At 41.5% G+C, this 24,077-nt stretch overlaps 1 protein-coding gene across 4 annotated transcripts in view; it reads left to right on the top strand.

The window, feature by feature from the left end:
- LOC104321017 (multiple epidermal growth factor-like domains protein 6) overlaps nucleotides 1-24,077 on the top strand; it is a 205,541-nt gene that overhangs the window by 126,831 nt on the left and 54,633 nt on the right. For all 4 annotated transcript variants that reach the window (XR_011326240.1, XR_011326241.1, XM_069792781.1 and 1 more), the window contains exons 6-10: nucleotides 7,060-7,182; nucleotides 14,048-14,173; nucleotides 18,390-18,512; nucleotides 21,166-21,288; nucleotides 23,880-24,017. Coding sequence is in view for 2 of the 4 variants with exons in the window: in XM_069792781.1 (XP_069648882.1) it covers nucleotides 7,060-7,182; nucleotides 14,048-14,173; nucleotides 18,390-18,512; nucleotides 21,166-21,288; nucleotides 23,880-24,017 (633 nt within the window). In the remaining 2 variants the exon portion in view is untranslated. The remainder of the gene's footprint in view (nucleotides 1-7,059; nucleotides 7,183-14,047; nucleotides 14,174-18,389; nucleotides 18,513-21,165; nucleotides 21,289-23,879; nucleotides 24,018-24,077) is intronic.

Raw genomic sequence — 24,077 nt, 5'->3', positions numbered from 1 at the left:
AATTTTGCTTTTTCTTGTTGAATTTTAGGCTTTGTTTTTGACCAGACTTTAACCTGTATTTTTCCTCCTAGAGTCAATACAAATGTCAAACTTCCTTCCTTGTGGAAAAAAATGGACAAATATTTTTCTAGCAACAGGAGTTTCAAAATTCCTCCAATCAAACTTTCAAACCCTGAAAACTGCTTTAGTGTTAGTAAAACAGGAGAGATCCTTTTAAAAACTTCTGCTGCAAGAGCAAATTATGTCATGCTTAATAGCGAGTACATTTGTGAGTGGATTCACACCGGTTGTCAAATTACAGACATTTTCAAACTCGAGACTTGGGGAGACTATGTGAGTTAAAGGAAGCTGTGAGCTGAATCTGTCATAAATTTATCTATTTATAGCAATAGCGGGTCTTATTTTATGTTTCACTTCTTTTATAAAAGTAATTTCTGACTTTTGTGATCAGCTTATGAATGGCTGGGAACCAAGCCTGTTTCCCTTCCTTCCCTTAAGTATATAAATTATTTAATTTAGAAACACACTAAATTAATGTGTAAAATCCACCATGTAAATTAGTGGGGAAAGACCATATGATATTTTCACTTCATAACTCGTGTGAGGTTTAAACATCCTTTGGAATATATAAAAGACACTAATCACAGTGCCGTTACAAATAACAGAAGGGAAAGCACTGTCATACATCTTTGTTGATTTTTAAATATCATGTTAAATAGCAAACAATAAAGGAGTTTTCATGTCAGATGTACTAAATGATCTACAACTGAAGAGACTAGGAGAGCTAGTCAGGGCAAGGGAGTGGTAAGCCAGATTTTTGTTAATTTATTTCCAAATAAATGTTTGAGTTGAACAGTTTATCCGCTTGCGGTAGTTTTAAATATAGCCACTTAAGGTTTCTCGTTGTGGTTCTTTACATAAGACCCAGTCTTCTCTTCTCTTCTCTGTTTCTCTATCATCACCATCATTACTGACTAACCCTCACAATATTGTGTGGGGAGCAATGACCCACAGAACTCCCTGGGTAAATAAGAGACAAACCCCTGACTTTACTGAATTTTAAGATAATGCTGCAAAGAGTAGGCTGTGCTTCCTCTTTCCGGTCATGACTTTTTGATAAATAATTACGATAATTATTTTTAATTATAATCTGACTTTAAAAACCATCAGCATAAACCATTCTCTAAGTAAATGCAAGTAGGGTTTTGTGTTTCTCTGCGTCTGCTGGTTGCATCCTTTCTGCAGTGAGCTGGGGGGATTGTGGTTAATGGAAAATGGAAACGTGTGTGTGTCATTCATTCCAATTTTATGTAGTATTTCTTAGGCATCTGGTAAAAAGGGTGTAGTTATGCTTCTGTGAAAGTCATTTGGGCCAGATCCACAGATGGTATTGTGGTGTTTCATGTCCCTGCGTGCAGGCGATTGTTCTAGCATGTACCCAGAACATGTTTCTTACATCAGCTCCCAGCTGGACAGAAATCTTTTTATCCATATCAAGCCTCTGGTGTTTGTGGGGTGGGCAATGCTTACAACTGTTTGGTCTCTGCCTTACTTCACGTTGTTCTTTACTTGCCAAAGTAAACAGTTTTTGCCAAAACTAAAAATAAATAAATAAATATATATAAAAAGAATATCCTCAAATGATGAGGTCCCTACTGTTCAGTTCTCGTTTCTTTCTCTATCAGTGCCTGGGCACTGTGAAGAGGAAATTTCTTCTCTGCTTCTCTATCAGAAAGTACTGGCTTCGAACAGTTATCAATCTGTGCATGTTTTTACAGTGAAGGGACAGAAAGCCTGTTCATTTGTCACCTAGAAGAAATGCCATTTGCTCCGTGAAGCTAGCTGGGAGGTAAACCTTACTCTGTCACCCTGTGCCTGCTTAGATCTCACACAGTGATCTTGACAACGTGCCCTTGATGTGAATGCCATCCCTGGGATACCCTTGGCACATCATCTCTCTTTCCCATTCAGGATTCTCAAAATGTTTGTGCCATCATTGGCTTGGCCAGCCCAAAGAAGAGAACTCAGGTCTGCAGTAGAAGCTGTATTTTAAATAACCTTACACCTTTCATTTTACTAAAAATGTGCAAGCAGGAAAAGTGTGCAATAAACAATATTAGAAGACCGTTTAATCTTGTACTTTCAAAGCAGCTGCACAGAAGGCACGTGAAAAGCGATAAAAGTTGCAAATAATGACCTTGTGAAGAACGCAGTGCTTTAAAAAAGAAATTTAATTAGAAGGATAAGCAGGCTTGCCTTTTGGTATTTCCACAGGAACTTTGAGATGTGAAGTGGCAGCTGTCCTACACCAGAGCCCAAATATATGTGTATGCCTACAGAGGGTCATGGATGCATCATTGCAGACCTATGGGAGAGCGGGTGATGCGTTAATCGTGGGAGTAGTTACTGCAGAAATTTCTAGACAGGTTCCTTAGAAAAAAAAAGGATTTAAAAGCAAAGAGGACTTGGGATTGCATGAAGCACCTGTTAAGTGGTTAAAACAGGGACAAACGTTTCTAGGTCCCTTTGGAGGCCCGTGACCGTTCAGGTATTTGCTATGTGCAGGTTTAAGGATTTACCCCGTTTGCAGTATGAGCACGAGTGCCTTTGGCAACACCAGCTCCCCTCTGTTCGGAGGCATGGGAGCTGTGGCTGCAGCCTGCTCTTGACCTGCAAGTGGTACTGGGCTGTTGCAAGTGGAGAACTTTAAAAATTGGGAGTTGAATATCAGCCCCCTTGCTTATAACTCTGTCTTGCACAATATGGCCAGAAAAGAGAGGAAAGATCATAAAAATAGAGAGGATACCGCAAACACTAAGCCCTACTGCCATCAGAACTCAGTTGTTTTTTCTTTTAGGGTTTAGTTTTGCACATTGTTTACATTTCTTAATGGTTTAAAAAGCTAAGCTCTTTGTTAGCAGGGATCTGGCAACATCTTGCTTTTTTTTTTTTCCTTTATAAAAACATGATTGCAGGTTCACTAATTATCTGTGTTTAACACTGCTGTCAGTTTATTTTTAAGCAGCTGATTGATCATAGCTGTTCCTAAACATTTTAGTAACAATATGAAAAAAGCCACTGATGTGATGACCCTGAATTCCGAACAAGCAATCACACAGCTCTGTATTTAAACAGGTTTTGGGCAGGGAAATCGAACTCTTGCCAGTGTGGCCCGTCAAATCAACTGGGGACAAACTTCCTTGAAGATTAGCAGAGCCCCCATTCAGGGGTGTGGAGGACTTTAAAATCTGTAACTTCATCAGTAGGCTTTGCCCTTGGAAAGGGCACAGTGCTGGCAGCGGGTTGTGTATTTGTACACCGCATTTTCTTTTCCCATGTTTGGGACTTGAGATGTGCATCCTCTTGGGATGGAGGAAAGGTCAGTGTGCAGTCATGATGCACAGAGCTCAGTTCTAATGCACAGACCTCAGAAGCAAGAGGTGCTAAAAAAGGTGCATGGCATGGTGGCTAAAATAATTTACGTCCTGGAAACACGTAGGATTGACTTTTAGCTTGTATGACTGACAATAAGGTCATCCCTGCCAGCTAGTTCCCAATGAAAAGTGAATAAACGGGGACACAATCCCTGTACGTCCTGGGATACGTGCTGCGTACAGACAGCATGGAAAGCAGAGACGCCTTCAGTGGGAAATCCCACTAAAATGCATCTCTGTTGAAATCTTTCACGGGTGAAGAGGAGAATATTCACGTACTGACTCTGCTCTATTCACCCAGCAGCATAATCCCCTTTGTAAGATAGCCTGGGGACAGCATACTGTTCTCATTTCGCTTCTTGCCTCTCATCTTGGCGGATTGCTCTCCCTCTGTTTTGTGGGAATGCACGGTCTGACTTGTGATAAGCTAGCCATAAATGGCTTGAAATTCAGGTTATTCAGATAAGCGTCCTAAATTGTGACTATAGAAAGTTGAGCACGTAGGTGTTTCAGTTTGATCTGCAGTGAAAACTAATATAAATTTAATTATAGGCTATTGTTAAACAGGTACAATCTTCCATGATCCCATAATATTCTAGAATTCCAATAGAATGACTTTATATTTCTAGAATTTTTTTATATTTTTATAACTTTGTAATTCTAGAATAATTTTGTATTTCTATAATTATTCCCATGTAGAAAAAGAAATGGCTACTTCTGTACCTGTAACAGCATAAGTTGTTGTTTTCCTGGTATATATGTCCTTTACTAGTATAGCAATTTAAATATAAAAGTCCACATAGGTTAGAGTTTTAAAACTTTCAAGTGGAGTTCAAGCATTTAGATTAGTGTCTACTTTGCAGGCTGCTCCCTAGACAAAATAATTAAGGCATTTTTCTTCTGTAACTGGGGGCAAAGTTTCCTGGTCTTGAGATGTAGGAGACATTGAAAGGCAACTGTGCGTTGCATTTTTCTTGATTATATCTGTAGTACGTGACGGAATCTTTCAACCTATAATCCTTAAAATATTGATCTTGCAGAGAAAGCCTGAGACTAGAAGGGATCGTCTGTCACCAAACCTGCCACTCACGTGGCATCCTGGGAAGACGGTCGTGGAGTTGTGTTGCAGGCTCGTTGATCTCGCCCCTGTTTTTTCCCCACTTGCTTCAGGGAGTCTTCGGGTGGGGTTAGGTATAGCTTATATATACAAGTATTTTAGAGTTTTTTATTTTTCATTTAATTATATTGCCTTTCAGCAATATAATTGCCTTATGGCCTTTTGGGATGTGCCAGCACAAAGGAAATGCCGTTGAAAGAACACCTGCAGTGGGTGCTGGAGCTGCTGGGTGTGGAGCTTCCCCCTAAACTAAGTCACTTCTTTAAACGTTCAAATAGAGACTAACAAATAGAGCTAACTCCAAGTGCTCATTTTTATTAGCTGGACTATTTTTTCTCCTTTGTAAGTGTTGATATCCTAACTTAAAACTGTATTTGGTGTATTAGAGAAATTCTGCAGCTGATAGTAGCCTATAAAATTAATATATTGAAGCTCCCAGTATTTGAGTTTATTGATGTATAAATACTAGAACAGGCTGTACTATATAGTTCAGCTGCTTCCTTGTTATATTTTTCTGAGCCTTTTTGCTTATTTTATTTCTGTGATACTCAAGGCAAATAGTTTCCTGGTTTTGATTTCATCCTGGCATTTTTCAGCAGGCTATTTCTTAACAGTATAGAATTCAACAAGATGAGTAACATTTTCTGTTTACTGTTTACATTAAAGAAAGCAAAACTTCTGTTTAAAAAAAAGAGTATTCCAGATGTCTCCAGGCAGTAGGAAATGTATGTAGTATACAGTCTAATAGAACAGCAAATATAGCAGAAGGATTAAAAAGTGGCGCACGTTAGCAAATGGTCTGAATTTAAACACTAGTCAACACCAGGACTTCATTTTAGGTAAGTGAAATTCACATGTGAAGTATTAAAATTTAACTTTATAAATACATTTCCTTAGAACCAGGACACTGTGTATTTCCAAGTCATCTTTAAAACTTCCTTTTTCATTTAATTTTTATTAGATTTTCTAAAATGGAATAAACATAAAAGCATAAAAAAATGTAAACCATGAAAGCTAAATGCAAAGCAGATATATCAACAGCAAAAATATGAAAGCCAGACCCCTTGTTCCTCAAGCGCAATATGGGGGGGGATGTCTTTGTGCTGCTGTGTTCTGCTCCGCTGCTGGCTCGCTTCCCCACAGCAGCAATTGCAGACTTGCCTCTCGTTGCAGCCACTCTTATGTCTTTAAATCCCAGTCTCCTCATCTACACCCGCTCGGGTGGGTAAATCCCTTAGATGATTTGAGAACAGGATCTAAAGAGCAATTAAATCAATGGGAGTCTTTAATGTTGATGGGGGGTTCTTTATAGATGCCTGTTGCAGGAGGGAGGTTTGGCTGTGGCTAGAGGAGAGTGTCTTTGGTGGTCAGGATAATTTGGTATCAGCCTCGCTCCTGGGTGAGATGGAGGGAGGTGGAGTTGCCATCCCTGGGAGCTGTTAAGGAAAGGACAGACAAATTCTAGGCAAACATCTACCAGGTGAAATTTTGTCAGGGAGTGGACTAACTGACCCTTATTTCCAATGACTCCTGTGTTGATTTTTAAGGTAATGGCGTCAACATGCCAATCAAATGCTATTTACAGTAGCCCGGTGTTGCTGATAAGGTGCAGAAACTGCTTATGTGGTACTTTTGGAAATTCAGCTTGTGGGTCTGTTTTAAACCTTCACCTGTTTACTTAAACTGTTCTTGATCTTTTTTGTCCACCATTTTCAGATGAAACATGACAGCAGTATTCTCAAGCTGTTTTAATGCTAGTTTCCCTCTTCATTTGACTGAACATAATCCCCTAAAATGTGAAATATGGAAAGATACCTGCTTAGGTTCAGAGAAGGTATCATCAGGAAATCCCATCATTTTTGTGGGAGGTCGTCTGAGAAGATGCTATGGAAAGTTCAGGTGAAGACAAGGAAGCCCAGAGGTGTGACAAGAGTCACAGAAAAAGTGGCATAAAATCATCATTCTTTTTAAATGTAATGTCTAAGCTCTCTGTGTATTCAGCGGTTGAAAATGTAATGTTGATTGAGAGCACGGGTGCTGCTCTTGCATGGCTTTTTTCCATTCACTTCAGTTGTATGTGCTTGTACCCTCAAGAGCACCTGCTAATAGGATTACAGGCCTGATGCAAGAGGAAATCTTCATACAGCAAATTTTTATAAAAGCCAAAAGTTTGACCAGTGACACCTAGAAGCTCAGATGTGTTATCTTACCCTAATTCTTTCCCTATATTTTTCTCTTGGCCCCAAGGAAACAGCTGTGTCACAGATCACTCTAATTACAAGGGCTTCAGAAGTAGAGACTACAGAGGCAGTGCCTGCGGGAACATGGAAAAACACCATAAAATTTCAATTTTCTTTGCTCTGTTTACGGCACAGAAATGAAGTAAACAAAAACCCAGTCTGAGTGTAATGGTTGCATTATGTATGAGCTACGTGCCATCCAGGAGAACCAGGGTATGTCTTTGCTGAGGCTGTCTTGTAATTCTTGTCATCCGCTTTCCTTCTCTAGATGTGGACGAGTGTGCGGTGGTGAATGGTGGCTGCCAGCAAGGCTGCGTCAACACGCACGGCTCCTTCCACTGCCAGTGCCAGGCGGGATACAGGCTCCATGCTGATGGGCGCACTTGCATAGGTAAGTAAACATTAACAAGCACTTCACATACTTCAAGACATGTTTTTCTCTGCTAAACCTGCTTCTGCATTAAGTGCAAAGGTTTGTAGACTTCCTCAGTCTGAGTTTTGCCTAATTCAGAAAGGATGTCAGTATCCCTTCCAGTTCAAGTAGTTTGCAAGAATTCAAGTGTTTCTAAATTTGTTCTTATTTTGAGAACAAAGCAGTGATGGTGTCCCATGTTTCTGTGATGCAATCTTGCGAAAATTTCTTTTGTTTTGCAGCAGGCATTAAAGAAATAGGGGGCCTTCATTTCCAGTGAAAATGGATTTTCCAATTCGGAGCATTTTTTCTGTCTGTCACAACCCCCTCCATGTTCCAGTCATGCCCTGGGCTTTTCTGCTCCCATTACTCTTCCTCTTACTTAGGCTTTTTGCCTGTTTTTTCTGAAGAGGTACAAGCAACAGACAGTAAATCTCCCTCCCACAGGTGTCTGGCAGAATGCTGCTCTTCCAACCAAGCAGTCCCGAAGTGCAGCTTGTGTCTTCAGTGATGAAGACAAAATAAAAGCTTGTGGTTGCCACCCTGAAGTTGGATTTAACCTTACAGTAGGTGACCATCTCAGTCAGAATGCCCAGACTGGGACCCCATAGACTTTCCCAGGTGGTGGCATGAGCAGAGGCAGAAGGATATCATTAACTGGGTTGAGGGGTGAGATGATGAAGTCAAATCTCTGCAACTGCGCTACAGTGAGCAGAGCAGAAAATCCTCTTGGAAGGATCAAGAGCAGAGGCCAAATTTGTGAATTACTAAGATACATTTCAGAATATGGTGCTATGGACTGGTAGCTAGAGAGGGAGTTCTAAAAGGCTAATGAAATATTTAAGTATGCACTCAGAGGTCTTCTCTGGTTTTCAGAGAGCACATGAAGAGAAGAAGCCCTACCCTTCATCTCTTCTCTTCAGCCTTTGCTGTGTGTTGAATTTTTTTAGGTAAAACAGTAATGCAGAATTGTCTGCTTGGGTCTGGTTTACATTTTAGTTATTAGGCACAGTGAGAAGTATGCATGGGGTGGGCTGAAAACTCTCCTCCAAGGCATATTACATGAATGTTTAGTTTGTGCTAATCGTTTTAGCTCACGCAGGAGGTGCCAATGCATGTGAAGCTGAGAGTTTTGAGCACTTTTCCTGAGATTCTGCTCATGGTGTGGGCTGATAATTAGGGTGCTATAGATTTGCAAAAGCTCCTTGTTCCCACAGCAGTCCTATGCCCTTTGATCCATTCCTTTTTCTATATCGGTCTTTAAAAGGTTGCACTGCTCCTGTGCATCAGAGATACATCTTCATCCACTGCAGTCCAGTTTGTAACGTCTCCATTAGAACTGATACCAAATTTCTCTTGCTCAGCCAGCAAAACCCGTGCTGTACTCCTCCGTGGCACACCCAAGCAAAAGATAACGCATGAAAGCCAACAACAAAAGAAGTTGCAAACCAAACTGATTGCCTTTTTTAAATTAGTATTAAAGCTCCCATATTGAAGATCTTCAGTTCATGAATGCTTGCTCATAGATGTGTTCCCCTTTCTGCTGACATTAAATATAGAGCATGGGCTGGCTGCAGGTCTCATCTCGGCAACTGCTCTGCTAATCTGAACAATGCTCGCAGTTGTACTGACAGACATCTACTGTTGGTCAGAGGAATCCCATTCCAAGGAACAGGCATTATTAAACAGTAGGAAAAGTGTGGATATGATCCCAAAGGCTATACCCTGTTTTTCAGATTCGGGTGAAAAGCCACTAATTTACAGCATGGAGTTACCCTATGTACGCTCATGTAAAGGAGAGCACCGTGGAGCTCGGCAGTTCAGCCCGTGACACAATGCCCATTTGTGTGCTTGTGGAGAGGATTAGCAGCAGTTCTGCCATTAAAAATAAACCCTGTGTTTCTTAAGTTGGACTCTGAGCCCTGAAACAAGTCATGCAGAGTTAATTCTCCATGTTGCTAAAAATAATAATAATAAAAAATATACTGTCCTTGTGTTGCATTTAAATCGGTACAAAAGTCAAGTTGTTGAATTCTGCAAAAAGAATTAAAATGTTCTTTCATTTGGGAAGAAGAAAAGGATGTAATTTGTTTAAATTTAAGCCTGATTTTAGGTAATATGAGAACAGTCAAGTATGGTCAGACCACATCTGCAGAGTAAGCTCACTCACAGTTTGGTCATTGTCTCGGTTCTTGCACAAAGTCCCTTGGTTGTGCTTAACATCAGCCAAATATGTCATCAGTTATTTCTGGTATTATCACAGCAATAAATTTACTGATGCAACTGGAACACAAGATGTACCAGTGCTCAAGCTGCGGGAATAATATTTTTTATTTAAAGAACATACCCTTTTAGGTTTGTTGGGTTTACCACATACAGACACTTTCAGTGGTTTGGTAATTAACTGCAATTAAAAGTACAGTGAAGTCCCAATCTTGTCTTGATTATCTTAGTTACAGAAGGAAAGGGTAAGGAAACAATAGTGTGATAGAAAAAATTAATGTAAAAGCAGAGTAGTTCATAGTTAACTAGAAACACTAGTGTTTTTCTGTGAATTAAAAGAGAGAAATTAATCTCTGTGATCAGATCTGACCAAGGAAGACCCAGAAGTGAAAAATGTGATGTCTGAGTTACGTTACTTTTACTGAATAATCTCATTTTAAGCTGTGGTGGAGAGGGAATTTATTACAAAAAAGGACTAAAGTGGCTTTGGGGATAAGAACGAGATAACTGAATGATAAACGCAAAAAGGAGATATTATGGTAATTAAATGAATTTACCTGTATAATATGTAAAACCTTCAATGGACATAGAATAGTAAAGTTTTCTCATGGCACAAATAATCAAGAAGCTCAGTCTGGAGTTGTCCTAGCTATGAACGTTATCAGAAAGCAAGTTTTCATTTCACAAATGTAAGTATTCACAAGAAGTTATTAAAAATACTTAATACAATGTTCAGTTCTGCTTGCAGTATCTCAGAAATTATCGAGGAGAAACAGAAATAAATCCTAAGATGAGAAACAGGAGGAAGTTTCAGACAGAACTGCTATCATGATAATGGATATACACAATACTAAGCAGAGGATATTGAGTTCTGTTTCAGCTGTTTGGACAAGACACCAAAATAAATGGATATAATAAGCTTTCATGCATTGGAGCACAAGACAGTTACTAATCGATGAGGACAGAGAGAAGCATTTCCTATAAACCAGTAATCCACAAGTACCTAGCATTGGGATTTGGGCACTAACTGCTTCCGCTGACCTTTGAGGATGGAGAGTTTGCCTCTTCTGCTGCATCGGTTTATACAGTCAGTTTTGAGCACTCATCCAATCAAGAAGTAAACCCAATATTGCACCTCTCTTTTGACCTAGTGCAGCTAAGCAGCAGATGTAGCATTTCAAATAGGCCTTGCATTAGTAATAATATTTCTTTTGTGGGTACGTCAGAGGATGCAACAATCTCTCCCACATACTACAAATAAAAGGGATTACATTCTGGAAATGAGGTGTCTGTGGAAGGTGATTATCTTGGCTGCAGAAATAAGAAACAAGCATCCCTTTAGACAGGCTTTATCAGATGAACCCAGCCCAGGTTTCTGTTATGTTCATTCTTTCCACGTCTTCTTTTTCTTTTTGGCAACCCTACGTTTCTGGGAGCCAAAGTGCCAAAATGACTTGAGGGGAAGCAGATTTTGCAGCCTAGATGGCTTGGAAGTCTCCCATACATAAGCAAGTGGATCTATCTTCTTATAAGATATTCAGCCTACATCTGAAGAGTCAAAAACCGGGGATAAGCTACTTTCTCGTGCGATTGCATGGAAGATTACTGAATGTCTGTCACAAGGTCTTTCCAGCGAGTCCGGTCCTCCTACCACGTCATCACAGTGTGTTTGGGATCCTGACTAACTGCTGGTGGTCCATCCCTCCACTGCTAGTATGAGCCTCAAAATAGCATGGTTTGAAGAAATCTGTTTGTTGTTTGTCGTCCCTCCTGCTCTCATTAGAAACTTCTTGTACTCAAAGGCAAACAACTTCTAAAATGGCTTGCTTTCTTCAGTGATAACTAGTGTGTGAAAGTAAAATACTTTCTTCTTGAATCTTTTGATGATCCCCAATACTTTCTGCCATGCCAGAATCTCATCTTTTTCAATGCTCCTTTTCTTTCTTAGCTTTTTGGTCCCACAAATTTTGCTCAATATTGAATTCATCTTTAGATATATGTGCCAGACTGAACATTCACTACAAGTTAGGTAATTAGAGTAACCAAAGGTAACACTGTCCAATTTTGTTTTGTTTTGTTTTTAAAGCCTTGATTGTGTCAATATAAAGAATTTAACTTCGTTAGAGTTTAACCAACTGATGTCTGGAAAGCAGAAACTCAGGCAGAGAATATGTTTATTGTAGTATCAGGCTGTGTTTTTGGATTGATGCAAATTCATTGTCTTCACTGGAATTTATTCTTGTTTGAACTCCTAGAAGTGAAAGCAGAGCACAGTCTTTAGACCCCGATTCATCTCTGGTGCCAGCTGTTATCTTTGAAGTCTGCCTTATGTAGAAAAGCTGTTGAGATGCGGGTTTTTATGGAGACTTTCACACACTAAGGCTAACTAACAAAGAAAATATCTCTACAAATCTATAATCTGTTTTTCCACATAAGTAAAAGCACAGTATGTCTGACACTACGTTTCTTGTCATTGATAAGGTGATGGAAAACATAGGTTTGAAGAGACTGCATGTTCTAACCCCATGGTTGCTACGTACACATCTAACTATGGCTTCATACTCAGGGTTTTTTGTACAAATATGACCATTATTATAAAAAAAGAATGGGTTGAGAAATGTATATTTCTCAGATTCTTGTCTTTCCTTCATGTTGCCTCCCAGCGCCGTCCCCCTTCCCGCGCTGCTGCCTCCCTCCCTCGGCATCGCCAGGCGTTACCCCCAGCCGCTCGGGCAAAGAGCCAGGGCCGGTCCCATACCGCTGTGCCTGTCAGGACTCTGCAGCGAGGCTGGTTTTCTACCAAACTTTTCAAGAGTAAAATCTTTGAAAGCGGAGGGCGTGCGGTATTTTTGCCTGAACCCCATGCACGTGCTCAGACCTCCAGCCGTAAGCCCCTTTACAAGAGGCGCAGTTGGACTCGTGACGTGCCAAGTCTCCCTTTTTCTGATCAAAAATGCGTTGCCGGCACCTGGCAGCACGAGCCCGATTCATTCTGTTCCTTCCCCGGCAGCTCTTCTGACATTCAGCCTGACACCTCCTCTCACGTAGCCTGCACGATGCCTCAGCAGCAGGCGTGACAGAGCTGGCTGTGGCTGCTCAGGAGTAATCCCTCGCTCCCCGGCCGCCGGCAGAGCCCCACCGGTGCAAGCTCTCGACACGGGAGTTCACGCCTGTCCCCTTCTGGCTTCGAAACGTCCAAAATTCTCGGTATGGCAGGTTGCTTCTTATCTTCCCTTACATCCAGATTGGCTTATGCCCAGCAAAGGAGGGAGAAAATGGCGCTTTTAAAAATCGAGATGTATATTCTGTCGCTTGGAGCCGATCTAAGGCGTTTTTCATCTTCTGAAATATTTTCATCTTATTTGAATATTCTTGCTGAAAAACAGGTCTTTGAATACAAATGCGCAGCAAGCGGGGAAGCTTTGGGTGTATCGGGTCTGCCATCTCCCGTGTAGATATCGAGCTGCTTTCAAGTTACCTCGCTAACTGGGCGGGAGGTTTGCAGACAGAGGTGGAGATCAGAAGCCAGGGTCAGGTCCAGTGTGCAGCGAGGTGTCTCCTGGCTACTGCTCTGTATGCAGCCATGACAATGTAAAAATTGGCTTTTCTTTTTGTCTTTTCAGCACATATTTGACTGCACAAACTAAGTATTTGCTAATGGGTAGCGTAGGGTGAAGTGCATCCTACAGCAGCTTTTGTGGCTAATGTTTTCTTAATGTCTATTACAGATAAATGAATTAATATGAATATTCCTAAAATAAATATCAAAGCTTGTTGCTGACTTCGCTGGGTCCAGAGTTTCCTGCCTTCCATGAAGGACCAAATAGTCTTCCCAGCTATTCATGGAGAACATAATACATCCCTGCTGTTAAAATATATATAGATGCAGTCATGCACACGCTCACACTTACATACGTACAGCACAATAACAGGTTCAAATGATCTATCTTATTTTTATATGCAGTGTGTGAATAGCTGTGGGTGTGTGTTAACGTATTTTGGCAGGAGGAGAAATGTTTCTCCAGAGGCCAGGGATTTATGTTGAACAAAAAAGAATATTAATTTGTCTGGGTAAAAGAAGAAACATCTTTAGAGATGTACTAAAGAGCCTCTTGTTCTTTGTGGTTTACTTTGTAAGTCTGTCCTGCGGAGCTTGTGACTCCTGTCATTTGCATCTTCCTTTGCATGAGGCTGAGGAAATCAGCCTGAAAGACAAATATTATTTTTTTTTTTTCAATCAATGATAGCAGGGACAGAAAAAAACCAACAGTGGGCAAGTGCCAGTAGGGCCGCTCTTTTTTTTCCCCTCCTTACCTCAGTGGATTCTCGAGTGCTTTGCTGCTGTCAGATCAAAGGGTGGCTGTACTTCAGTCAGCATTGCAGCTCTTAGATCTCACCTGCCTCTCGCTGGAATCACGGGCTTTCGCCGACGTGGGACGCTGTGTCAAACAAGCACCATGAATGCAGGGGGGAGTAATCACGCAGGGAATGGGGACAGGTGCATTTATGAAAGTTGTTTGGCAAGGTTTGAGGTTTTTTTACTGTCATTTATGTATTTAAAATAGGAAATTAGTTTCTTGGGTTGTTGACGTGCATTCCTTCAATGCTTTCTTGGCTCCAGCCATCAATTCCTGCAGCATTAACAGGGGGGGCTGTGAGCAGGAATGCGTTCAGCTCAGTGAAGACCGCTACAAGTGCCAGTGCCAGCCGGGCTACCAGCTGAAGAGGGATGCCAAATCCTGTGAAGGTAAGTCCTGAGCTACCTGCCGGGAGACAGGCATTAAAGGCAATTTAAAAGCCCCCAGGACAGTGCTTTGGGTCCCTGTATTCATTCATGTTTCACCCTGCTTGCCAAAGCAGCTTTAGGAATCGCTTATTAACAGGATGAAAATGACACTTGTTTGAGGTGTGAAGTTCACATTGGTTCACAACTTCGAACGAGATTTTGGCCTCATAGACCTCTGGCTGTTTGTTGCGCACTGACGATGATGGTAGAGGTTAGGAACTTAATTGTGGTTTAATTCTAACATTTTTATTACTCATCATGTTGTATATAGACTTGGCCTGTATACCATGCTTTATTCTACATGAAGCCTTTTCTTTATCTGCTTTTGGCTTATGTTGCTCCTAATCGCAGACTGATTCATTCATCCTCCTCTTCAGGTTCCTAAGCAAACACTCTCACAAGCAGAACAGGAACGCTACCTTTGGGTTTGATTGTTGGGTTTTTTTCTCGTATATCTTAGCATATTCATCAGTTTTTAAGGCACCCCCCCCCCTTCCCCAACACAAGCACACACACATGGTACCCTTGAATATGCCAGAGACAGATAGGGCCAAATTTATGGATTTATTGCGCTAAAATTCCTGTCACAAAACCGTTTCCATATGGCTCCTCTTCTGCTCGGAGATTTTATGTGCTGTGTATAAAGTGTAAGTAAATCCTGCTGTTCAGCTCGCTTCCAACTCATGCTGTGTGCAACGAGCGCTTGGCCTTCGGTTTTTGGCCTCCCCGAGTCCTGCCCTCGGCAGAGACTGCACACACACTGCGCTTCAGTGAGCACCCGCAGCCAGCTCGCCTCTCCTCCGTCTCTCACGGGGTGGCCGCATTTTGTCCCCGAGATTGTCAGAAAGAGCCAGAAAAGGAGAGCCTTAGTGGGGACAGGCCATCAGAGGCCTTTCTCCCCTCTTCTCCAGCCTGTTTCCAAACCTCTCGTGGCTCTTCCGCTGCCTCTGGTGCTCGAGATGTCCTTGGCCAAGCCAGCTGGGCGTGCGGAGCCCTGCATAAAACTTTTTGGTGTTTTTTAGGGTGGCGTGGTGAGACAGAGGTTGGATCGGCAGGGTCTGACTGTGGCGATGCCCGAGCGGGTGGGAGTTGTCCCTTGGGCGGTCATGGAGCAGTTCAAACCTCCACGTGCCACTTCACGCTCTGTCTCGGCCACCAACCACTGGTTCAGCTCAGCAGCAAAACGAGCAGGCTCGCTCCCCTAATTGGTGAGGTTTTGCCACTGCACTGGCAGCTGTGGCCGTTTGCTCCCTCACATTGTGGGGCTGATGAGGGTCAGCCACCCACCGAAGGCAGCAGTTCATCACCAGCTGGTAATTACTGAACAGTGGAGAAGGGGCAAGGTCAGCTTTGTCTGCGGGTCAGACCTTATCTGGAGTTTGCTTGTATGTCTGGTTACCTCTGTTTAGGGTAGTGTAAATCAAAATATAATAGCACAACCCCTGCAGGAGGACAGCTGTGGTCAGAGGAAGGAGAATCTGTCTCACAAGGGGAGCTCAGCTGGCAAAATGAAGACTGAGTAGGATGTTTTTCTCCCATAAATACCTTGGTGAATAAACACCTGGGAGAGAAAAGTGCTAGTTAAGCTGATGGACAAAATTTTTACAGGAACAAATGAGCATAAAGTGGTCATGAATACATTTGGGTTGGCAATTAGAGATGTTTTACATAGAAAAGGTGGGAGGAGGTGAGCCTGGCTGCTTTTAATTTCCAACCAGAAAGGATGGTTGCCGTAGTGCTAGTTTGGATGGAGAAACGACAGCATCACGAGGGTATTTACTACAGCAGGCGTAGCTGGGCTGCAGGTGTGGATTCATCCTCGCTGACTCCTTGGGAGCTAATGCTGCACCCTGTAGCCCTGAAAGGCCGTACAGAAACACTCATGGTGGTGCAGCCTTCAGCATGGAGGCAAACCGATGGGATGGAGAGGTGTAGCACCGGATGAAGTGGTGGAATAGCTGTTCTGGGGGTGAGACATATATGGATGTGATCAGCAGTGGCTGCGATACTTGTAAGAGGATGTGCTATAGAGGATGTGTGCTGGAGTAAATTCTTCGCTGGGTTACCCAGGGTCAGCAAGAACAAATATCAAGCCACTTTGAGTTTCCTTTCTAGAAGTCAATGCTATTTCCACCCTTAGCCTTCCCTGCCACGAGAAGGAAATTTTACTCTTTACTGCTTCGTATTTTCTCCAGTGTAAAGTCCTGACTGCCATGAGCAAGAAAATTAACTCGGTAAGGCCCAGTTCTCTTTCTTTAGGTGCTCTGGAGGTTGTGACAGATAGGACTGGAGACCCTGTTCTTTACAACCTTGCAGTGAAGGTCTGGAAGGTCCACAGCACATGCAGAGCCCATACTCACTCACACTACTGTGCTGTAATCATTCTCAAATTAAAGCTTTAGATGCTTGGAAAACCTTTATAATGTGCAGGTTTAACAGATGCTGTTTGATAGTAATTTCATTTAATTTAAACAAATAGGAAAAGAAGCTGCAAATAACTCAATATTTCGTATCAGCAAGGAGTGAGTTCTTGCTTGAAGCTAAATCCTTTGTAGACTGCAAATTGTCGAACTGCAGAGCCAAGTTGTCAGCCTTGAAAGTAGCATGAAGTGGCGCTGTCTTTTGGAAACCTATTTGCAACCTATCGTGTTGGAAGTCCAACAGAAAATTTCAGTTCTACATCCTTAACAGTGATTTTTTTATTATTTTTTTTTTAAATACTGTCAAGTCAAACTCTCAGCCTGCTGACTTGAACATATATGTTCCTAAGATGGCAGGAGGTGAAACGAGGGAATTTGAAGGTGTTTTGGGGCAACATCCTCTTTTGCCAAATGGCGGCACAAAACGCCACTGGCTACATAGAAAAGTGAAAACTGGAGTAAGTGGAAAAACCCACCCCATATTTACATGTATCTATATAAAATAGAGGTCTTTCTCTCCTATTCCCTTCTCCTGCATAACTATACATATGTATGTGGTTAGCAACTGGAAGAGTAAAGCAGCAAGGGCTAGAGAAAAGCACCTTCAACCCTTCCCCAGGGTTATTGAAACCCTGACTCCACTGCCAGTGCTGTTGAACTGATGTTGACTTTCTTCCTGGTGCCCTGATAGAAGTTGCCTTGTACAGAGCTTGAGATGGTCAGTGAAGGACATGTCGGGCTGGAGGCGAGTGAGGAATACTGGTCAAATGTCTCAAATTGGACAGTAATTAGTAACACCCTAATACTGAACTAGAGCTTGAATTGTAAGGAAATAGGCTTAACTTTTAAAAAGCTTTATTTGAAACTAAGCAAAACTTCAGAGGACACGTTTTCAAAGGTGTCTTCCAAATTTGCCTATGTAATGTTATTCACCAGTGTGTTAGTGTCACTAGTATTCTAAACTGGAACCTCAACCTTGGGCAGAATACTGATATCAAAACTCTGGCTCTTAACTCAAATCAGACCTGTCCCAAACAGTCCCGGTAGGTCTATTTTTGTGTGTGCAAAGTTTTTATTTGGGCAAATACATCAGTACACTTCCAGCAGGTATGTATTCCTGAAATAAACCCATAAAACACAGTGAAATCTTTGAGGTGGAGACTTCTGCAGACACTTTATAAATAGTGTTTCTAAGTACTTGCCACTTAGAACAGCTTATCCTTGAAATAATATGTTATTGTTCAAGAAAAGAAAAAACTCTGGATGTACAACATGAGCAGCGTATGTTTTTAGACTGAAGGAGGCCTTTTGGGGATCTTCAGCATTTAGTTCCTCTGGAGACTTTTAAATACATATTGTTCCGTGATGAACTCCACCATTGTATATGTTTATGGGTTCACACATATTGGAGTGCTAATTGCTATTGTTTAGTGTGACTCTTGATATCTGCTCAGTTACAGCAAAATAAGAATAAAATGTGCTTTTCCTGTCCTACTTCCAAAGTGTAATACGAGCCCAGTTTCCTGCTGTTTAAAGCGTCGTTGCTGCTCTATGAAAAATGCTGTCCAGCAACAGAGAAAATAGCGTACAGAAAAACGACGGCTTTACTATACACCAATTTCTGTCAAATATTTTTTTTCCATGTAATCTCTTACAGCTACAGTAATCTTCGTTGTTAGTTGTAACGATGGCAGGTAAGACCATTTTCAGACAAAAACGTGACCTTTAAGTTGACAGTGTACTCTAATTGGTTTCAGTGATAGACCCCTGCACAAGTGGGAATGGAGGATGCTCACAAATCTGTCAGAATGAGAGAGGAATTGCAAAATGCGAGTGTCATCCAGGGCATTATCTTTCTGCAGACAAAAAATCCTGTTTAGGTAAGAAGCTATGGACTATTTATTGGGAAGAAAGATATTAAGCAGCACTCTGGCTTACTGAGCTTTGAATGGAAAGGAATACGTTATACAGATATATGTACGCATTTTGGAACAGTGTTTCTCTCTGTGATATTTATGTTAGCCAATAGTCTTGAAGGACCATTTTAGTAATGAAAATTGCTCTGTGATCTCTTAAATCATGCTTTCTAGCAACTGGATTTGTAGACGCCATAGTGTTATTCTTGTAGGGTCCCTTTAAAATAATGCCCCAGATACAGCTCCTGGAAAATTGGTTCAAGTAACACTCTGAACCAGGTCACTGAAAACCTATTTAGAATTCAAAGGGCTTTTTAGCTGGAGAACTGTTTCCATATTAATAGAGAAACTACTGTGAAGGAAGAAATCATGAAGTGTAAGATTTCCAAAGAGAGGAGCTTAAAAAATTGAATTCCAAAGTCCTGTATTTAGTCTGGGATTTTCAAAAGGTTCTAAAGCGTTTCTGACCAGAAATGTGGGGGAATTAGAGATCAAAATACCTGCTTTTCTCTTTCAATATGATGCTTGGAAGCTAGATAGTTTATCAGTTCTATGAAGTAAAAAGCACTTGTGGACTTTATGGGGCACAGATTTTTAACAGCCTTGTCAGGATCAGGGTACGTATTCAGACACTAATTTTAAACTCCTTTTGAAAACTTGGCCAAAATTTTGCCAATATTTAAATTGTTGTCTTATGTATAGAGGGTGCTGGGTGCTTTGCAAAATACTTACTTCCTACCCTGAGTATTTTGCTCAGTTGCCTGTAAGCCCTTCTGTAAGTAGGGGCTCACCTCAATGATTCCCCTCTCTTACTGGGATTAGTCATGAGTAAGGTTACTGAAAAAGCAAAGTATTTTCAAGTAACGTAGACACTTCACTGATGATTAATGGATGGAAACAGCAGTGGGTTTAATACTAAGGCCAGCATGTTACTCGTTTTATCTCGGATACACGTTGACAGTTCTGTTAATTTATGTATAAACTAAAACAGTAGGTAACTTGCAATGTTATATACTAGAACAAATTCTCTTCCTGACCTCATGCAAACAGTCTTTTGAATCATTAAGCATCATGTCTTACCATGGATATACAATTATTGTTTTTTCTCCTAGAAAATATTCAACGTCTTTTGCAAAATTCAGACTGGTATTTGGAAACTGAGCTAGAAGGAGACACAGGGCAACTAAAGTGTCATACTTCAGCTACTAAGTGTATTTACAAGATACGGAGAAACATGTGCAGGAAGGTGGCTGGGGTTCAGTTTTCCAACTTTTTATTTTTCTCTTTGAAAAAGCAGAAAAAGAGAAAAGAACATTTACAGCATTTGCCAACATGCTCTACTTGCAAAGTGACAATTAATTACAGAAAAAGGAGAAATAACCCATTTTATTCTAAACAGCAGCTACTCACATTGCTGCTTCAGAGAAGCTGTCATTTATCCTGAAATTTTCATGAGTCGGTGTGTGGTGTTTGCACTGCCTGGGGCCTCTTTTTGCAAGTAGGCTGATTGCATTCATAAAGCTACTTGTCTTCAAGTACAAGGGGCCATGAGTACGGCACTGGTTACAGCACATATGGAGGAAAAAAACTGTTAGAAAGTGGTTTGCTGTGGTAAAAAGTGAGGGGCTGCACACCGGACTGTTCTCCTGTGTGTGAGAGACTGACCCAGGATCGTTGCAATGAATAATCTGTATTTTGCAAGCGAAACATCAGAACAAAAAAAGGAGCAGGAGGTCGGTTAGGGGTTTGTCATGTGTAAGATAATGCCAGTCTTTGCAAGGAGGCTGGTGTTTTCTGCAGCCATACTCCGCAGCAGCAGTATTTAGTGTAAGCTTTTGTTGGTCTTTTTTTTTTTCCTCCCAATTGTTATTCCTTAAAAATGTTTTCATGCTTTTCCACTAAGTTTTTAGGAAGATGGTTGCCTTTGGTGACATTAAACTCCAAAATACAGACTAGCGAGTGTAAAGCTGAGGAACCGACTGCTTGACAGAGGACTGGGTGAAGAACAGTCTCCCCACCTACAGCTCTTCACCTTTTTTCTTTTCCTACGGCTGGGGTAAAACACCTCTGATTAGAGTAGGTGCCTCCTGGACTTTTGTAGAAGTAGGTGCAGGATTCAGGGATATGACAGAGAAGATCTGTCTCCGTCATACCTGCTGAGACCCAGCCAGCATTTAATCCAAATCATTTGACATTCAGAAAATAATCAGCTATTTCCTGCTTCATTAAATTAAATATAATGGCATTGAGGACCTAGTGATAATTTTAGGGTACTGGAAGATAGGACTTTTTTCTGAGTTCTTCATGTGGCTTCTTTTGCCATTGCTTTTGATACAGGAATAATAAACAAACTGCTTTGGCTGATGCTGTAAATATAATGTTTGGTATTGTAAATATTCACGTTGAGAGGTTCAAGGTCAACAGTGTTTGGAAAGAAAAGATTATTTGGGAGAATAATGCTGTGGGTTCAGCATTCCTGGATTCATCAGATGCTGTAATTTGTACACTAACATCAGGATGCTCTTTTCAGTGGACACAGCCATGTGCATGTAGAGCAGGATTATTTTTTTATTTTAATATCCAAATGAATGTCTCTGCCTTTCTCTCTGCTTCATAGACATTGATGAGTGTGCAGAAGGGAGAGCCAGGTGTGCTCATCGTTGTGTGAACACTCTGGGATCCTTCACCTGTGTCTGTAATCCCGGCTTCGAGCTGGGGGCTGATGGAAAGCAGTGCTACCGTAAGTGACGCTTTTAAAGCTATGCATTTCAGGCTATCTTATCTGCAAACTGCTATGCTTCATTTTTAATTCAGTTGGATTAGCACTCCTAGCAAAATAAATGTATGCAAAAGCTCAAGCTTAATACTATTTTCTTCATCTTCTGCTACTGCTGGTTTTGCAGGTTGATACATTCCTAAGCCTGTGTTCACAGACCTTAATTACTGCATTTCAAAGAGCAAATAGCCCTGTTGGTTTATCTTCAGAGTCTGGCAAATTCTATTGCAGAGTGACCAAAATATTGCTTTTCTATGAAATGTATTCATTCCTGCTCTCCTCCTCCCAGTTTTTTTATATGCTGGATCTGATGCAAAAGAAAACCAATGTGATGTTCTGCTCTTGTCTTTATCTGTCTAGGTTTATTTATGTTTCTCCTGACAATATTGATACTGTTAAGTAGATGCCCCCCCAAAAAAAAGGGGGGGAAAAAACAAGATCAGGGATGACAAAAATATTTGAACAACTAAAATTTCCCAAACTAAACTGATGCTGAGCCCTGTTGTCTTCCCTCACATACTTACTTTTTGCCAGTGGGGTTTCTTAATCAATGCTACTTTTCTTGAGAAGGGGGCTGACTCCCAGCACTGTTAGTTGGTAGGTGATCCCTGGGCTGTCCTTGAGGGCAAATTTAGATTAATAAAGGAGGTGATGTGGAAGAGTTGGTGTTATTATGGACCTAACATAAGCTCACTGGAATGCAGACAAAAGCATGACCTGTTTCAGCAAAGAGGTGGGCAAAGATCATTCAATCTAATAATACTGTGCAAGAACTTTCAGCAGAATTTCCTTAGGAAAATACACTGCATGCCAGAGAATGAATGCTTTCTTTAAGAATGTGTGTGTAAGAAATACTTAATAAGGATGAAAATCAGTTTCAAAGCATTAACATACATTAAAAACAAAACCCAATCATGTGCAAGACATTCTGGAGAATTATTTCATAGGTGATGGGGAATTGTGAGTAGTGCAATGGCGGAGGAAATGCAATTAATATGTAGTTACAAAATGATCTGTTATGGGGATAAAAAAAAAAGTAGTTTAGACCACTTAGGTTTTATTGTGATTTTCTGATAGTATTTTTTCTCGATGTTCAGCAAATCTCAGGGGACATTGATTCTCTGTGCCTTATGTACAATATTAGAGAGCAAACAATAAAAATAAAAACATTCTGCATATATTTATGATCAGGATTATGCCAGTGTTTGAGCAATTTACAATCTTTGTTTATTCTTTCATTTCCCCAGTGGCACAGGGAAGAACCGTTATTCCAGTTTTATTGATGAAGAACTGAGACAAAGTGAATGATGAAGATAGTGTATAAAGTCAGATACTGCATTTGATCACTGGGTTTCCTAAATCGCAGCTCAGCACACTGGACAGGAGACTAGGTTTCTTCTCCCTGTGCAAATAATCAGACTATGCATGAGATGTAGCCCTCGATATATGTTCTCCTAATTTATAGCCTTTTCCAGCTAGACTTGCGTTTCTTGTCGGCAGGCAGGTTGCTCCCTGGGGGCACAAAAAGGGATCAGAGCCACGATGCAGATGTGTCTGTGAGCCACGGCAGTGGGGAAATGCCATCCTTCTGTACCAGATCTGATGGCTGCCGCTCTGACCTGGCGTGTTTCTGGATGTGCCGTGGCTCCTTTAAGGAGGGTGTTTCTCAGTTCTCCTACACAGTATGGGAAATTAATTCCTCTCTAAATAGCTCTGTAACAAGACAATCCGACTAATTCTTCAAGAGAAACTTTATAACTGACCTTATATGTTCTTTTCATCCTAAAGAAATCATTTAATGAAGTACCTTGGTGGGAATGAGATGGACAGATGTTCCTTTTCCTCTACACGCGTTTCTGCTGGACCTGGCCAAAACGTTGTGAGGACTGTCCAGCGCAACCGAGTGCCAGAGGATGGGGTGGTCTGTCAGGGCGAAGGGGGCTGGTGACAGCATCGTACCACCACTCTGTCTTAATTGTCGGGGGACAAAGTCACAGCAGAGGAGCTGCCACGTGTCCCCTTGAAGGGACATCCAAGGGTCAGAACCTGTAGATTGTTTTGTTTTGTGATTAGTGTCAGGCTAAGGTGTAAGGCATTTGTGTTTGGTGGATGTTTCAGAATCCAACTCTTTCCCATTCACATACAAAACTAAAAGCTGCTTTTTGGAAAGCATAAGCAGTCTGGGTTGAGATGGACCACCCAGGTTCCTCAGATGGTTCCTTTCCTCCTCTGGGGCAAGGGCAGAACTCGCCATTGCGTTCAAACAAAGCATAAATCTCAGGAAACCTGTGAATGTTCCCATAGCAGGCAGACTGCCGAAACAGTGAGCCGGCTTCATGTCACTGAAGTCAAGAGCATCCACTGTTATGACACAAGGAGACAAATACCCGGAGTTCAGTGACTCCAAAACGTGCTCTTCTGGGGCGGGGATGGGAGCTGAGTTTATATTTCCTGCTACAGTCGGCTTATGGATGCTCTTTTACAGAAGGCTTATTCTCCAGTGACTCTCCCCTGTGCTTGCTTTTTAACATCCTTTCGATTTATTTCTCTGCAAGGCATTGAAATGGAAATTGTCGATAGCTGCCAGGACAACAACGGTGGCTGCTCTCACCACTGCGAGCACACGACTGCGGGGCCGCGCTGCTCCTGTGACGACGGCTATCGCCTCGATTTTGATGGCAAAATGTGCGCAGGTAATGCGTGGCGAATGCCTCGTCTCTGCGGGAGGAAGGAGGAGGTGTGGTGGGTCTCTC

Source organism: Haliaeetus albicilla, chromosome 9 (assembly GCF_947461875.1).
Source record: "Haliaeetus albicilla chromosome 9, bHalAlb1.1, whole genome shotgun sequence".
In the NCBI taxonomy this organism is placed as follows: domain Eukaryota; kingdom Metazoa; phylum Chordata; class Aves; order Accipitriformes; family Accipitridae; genus Haliaeetus; species Haliaeetus albicilla.
The sequence above is the reverse complement of the archived record's forward strand: the minus strand, read 5'-3'. Positions and strand labels throughout refer to the sequence as shown.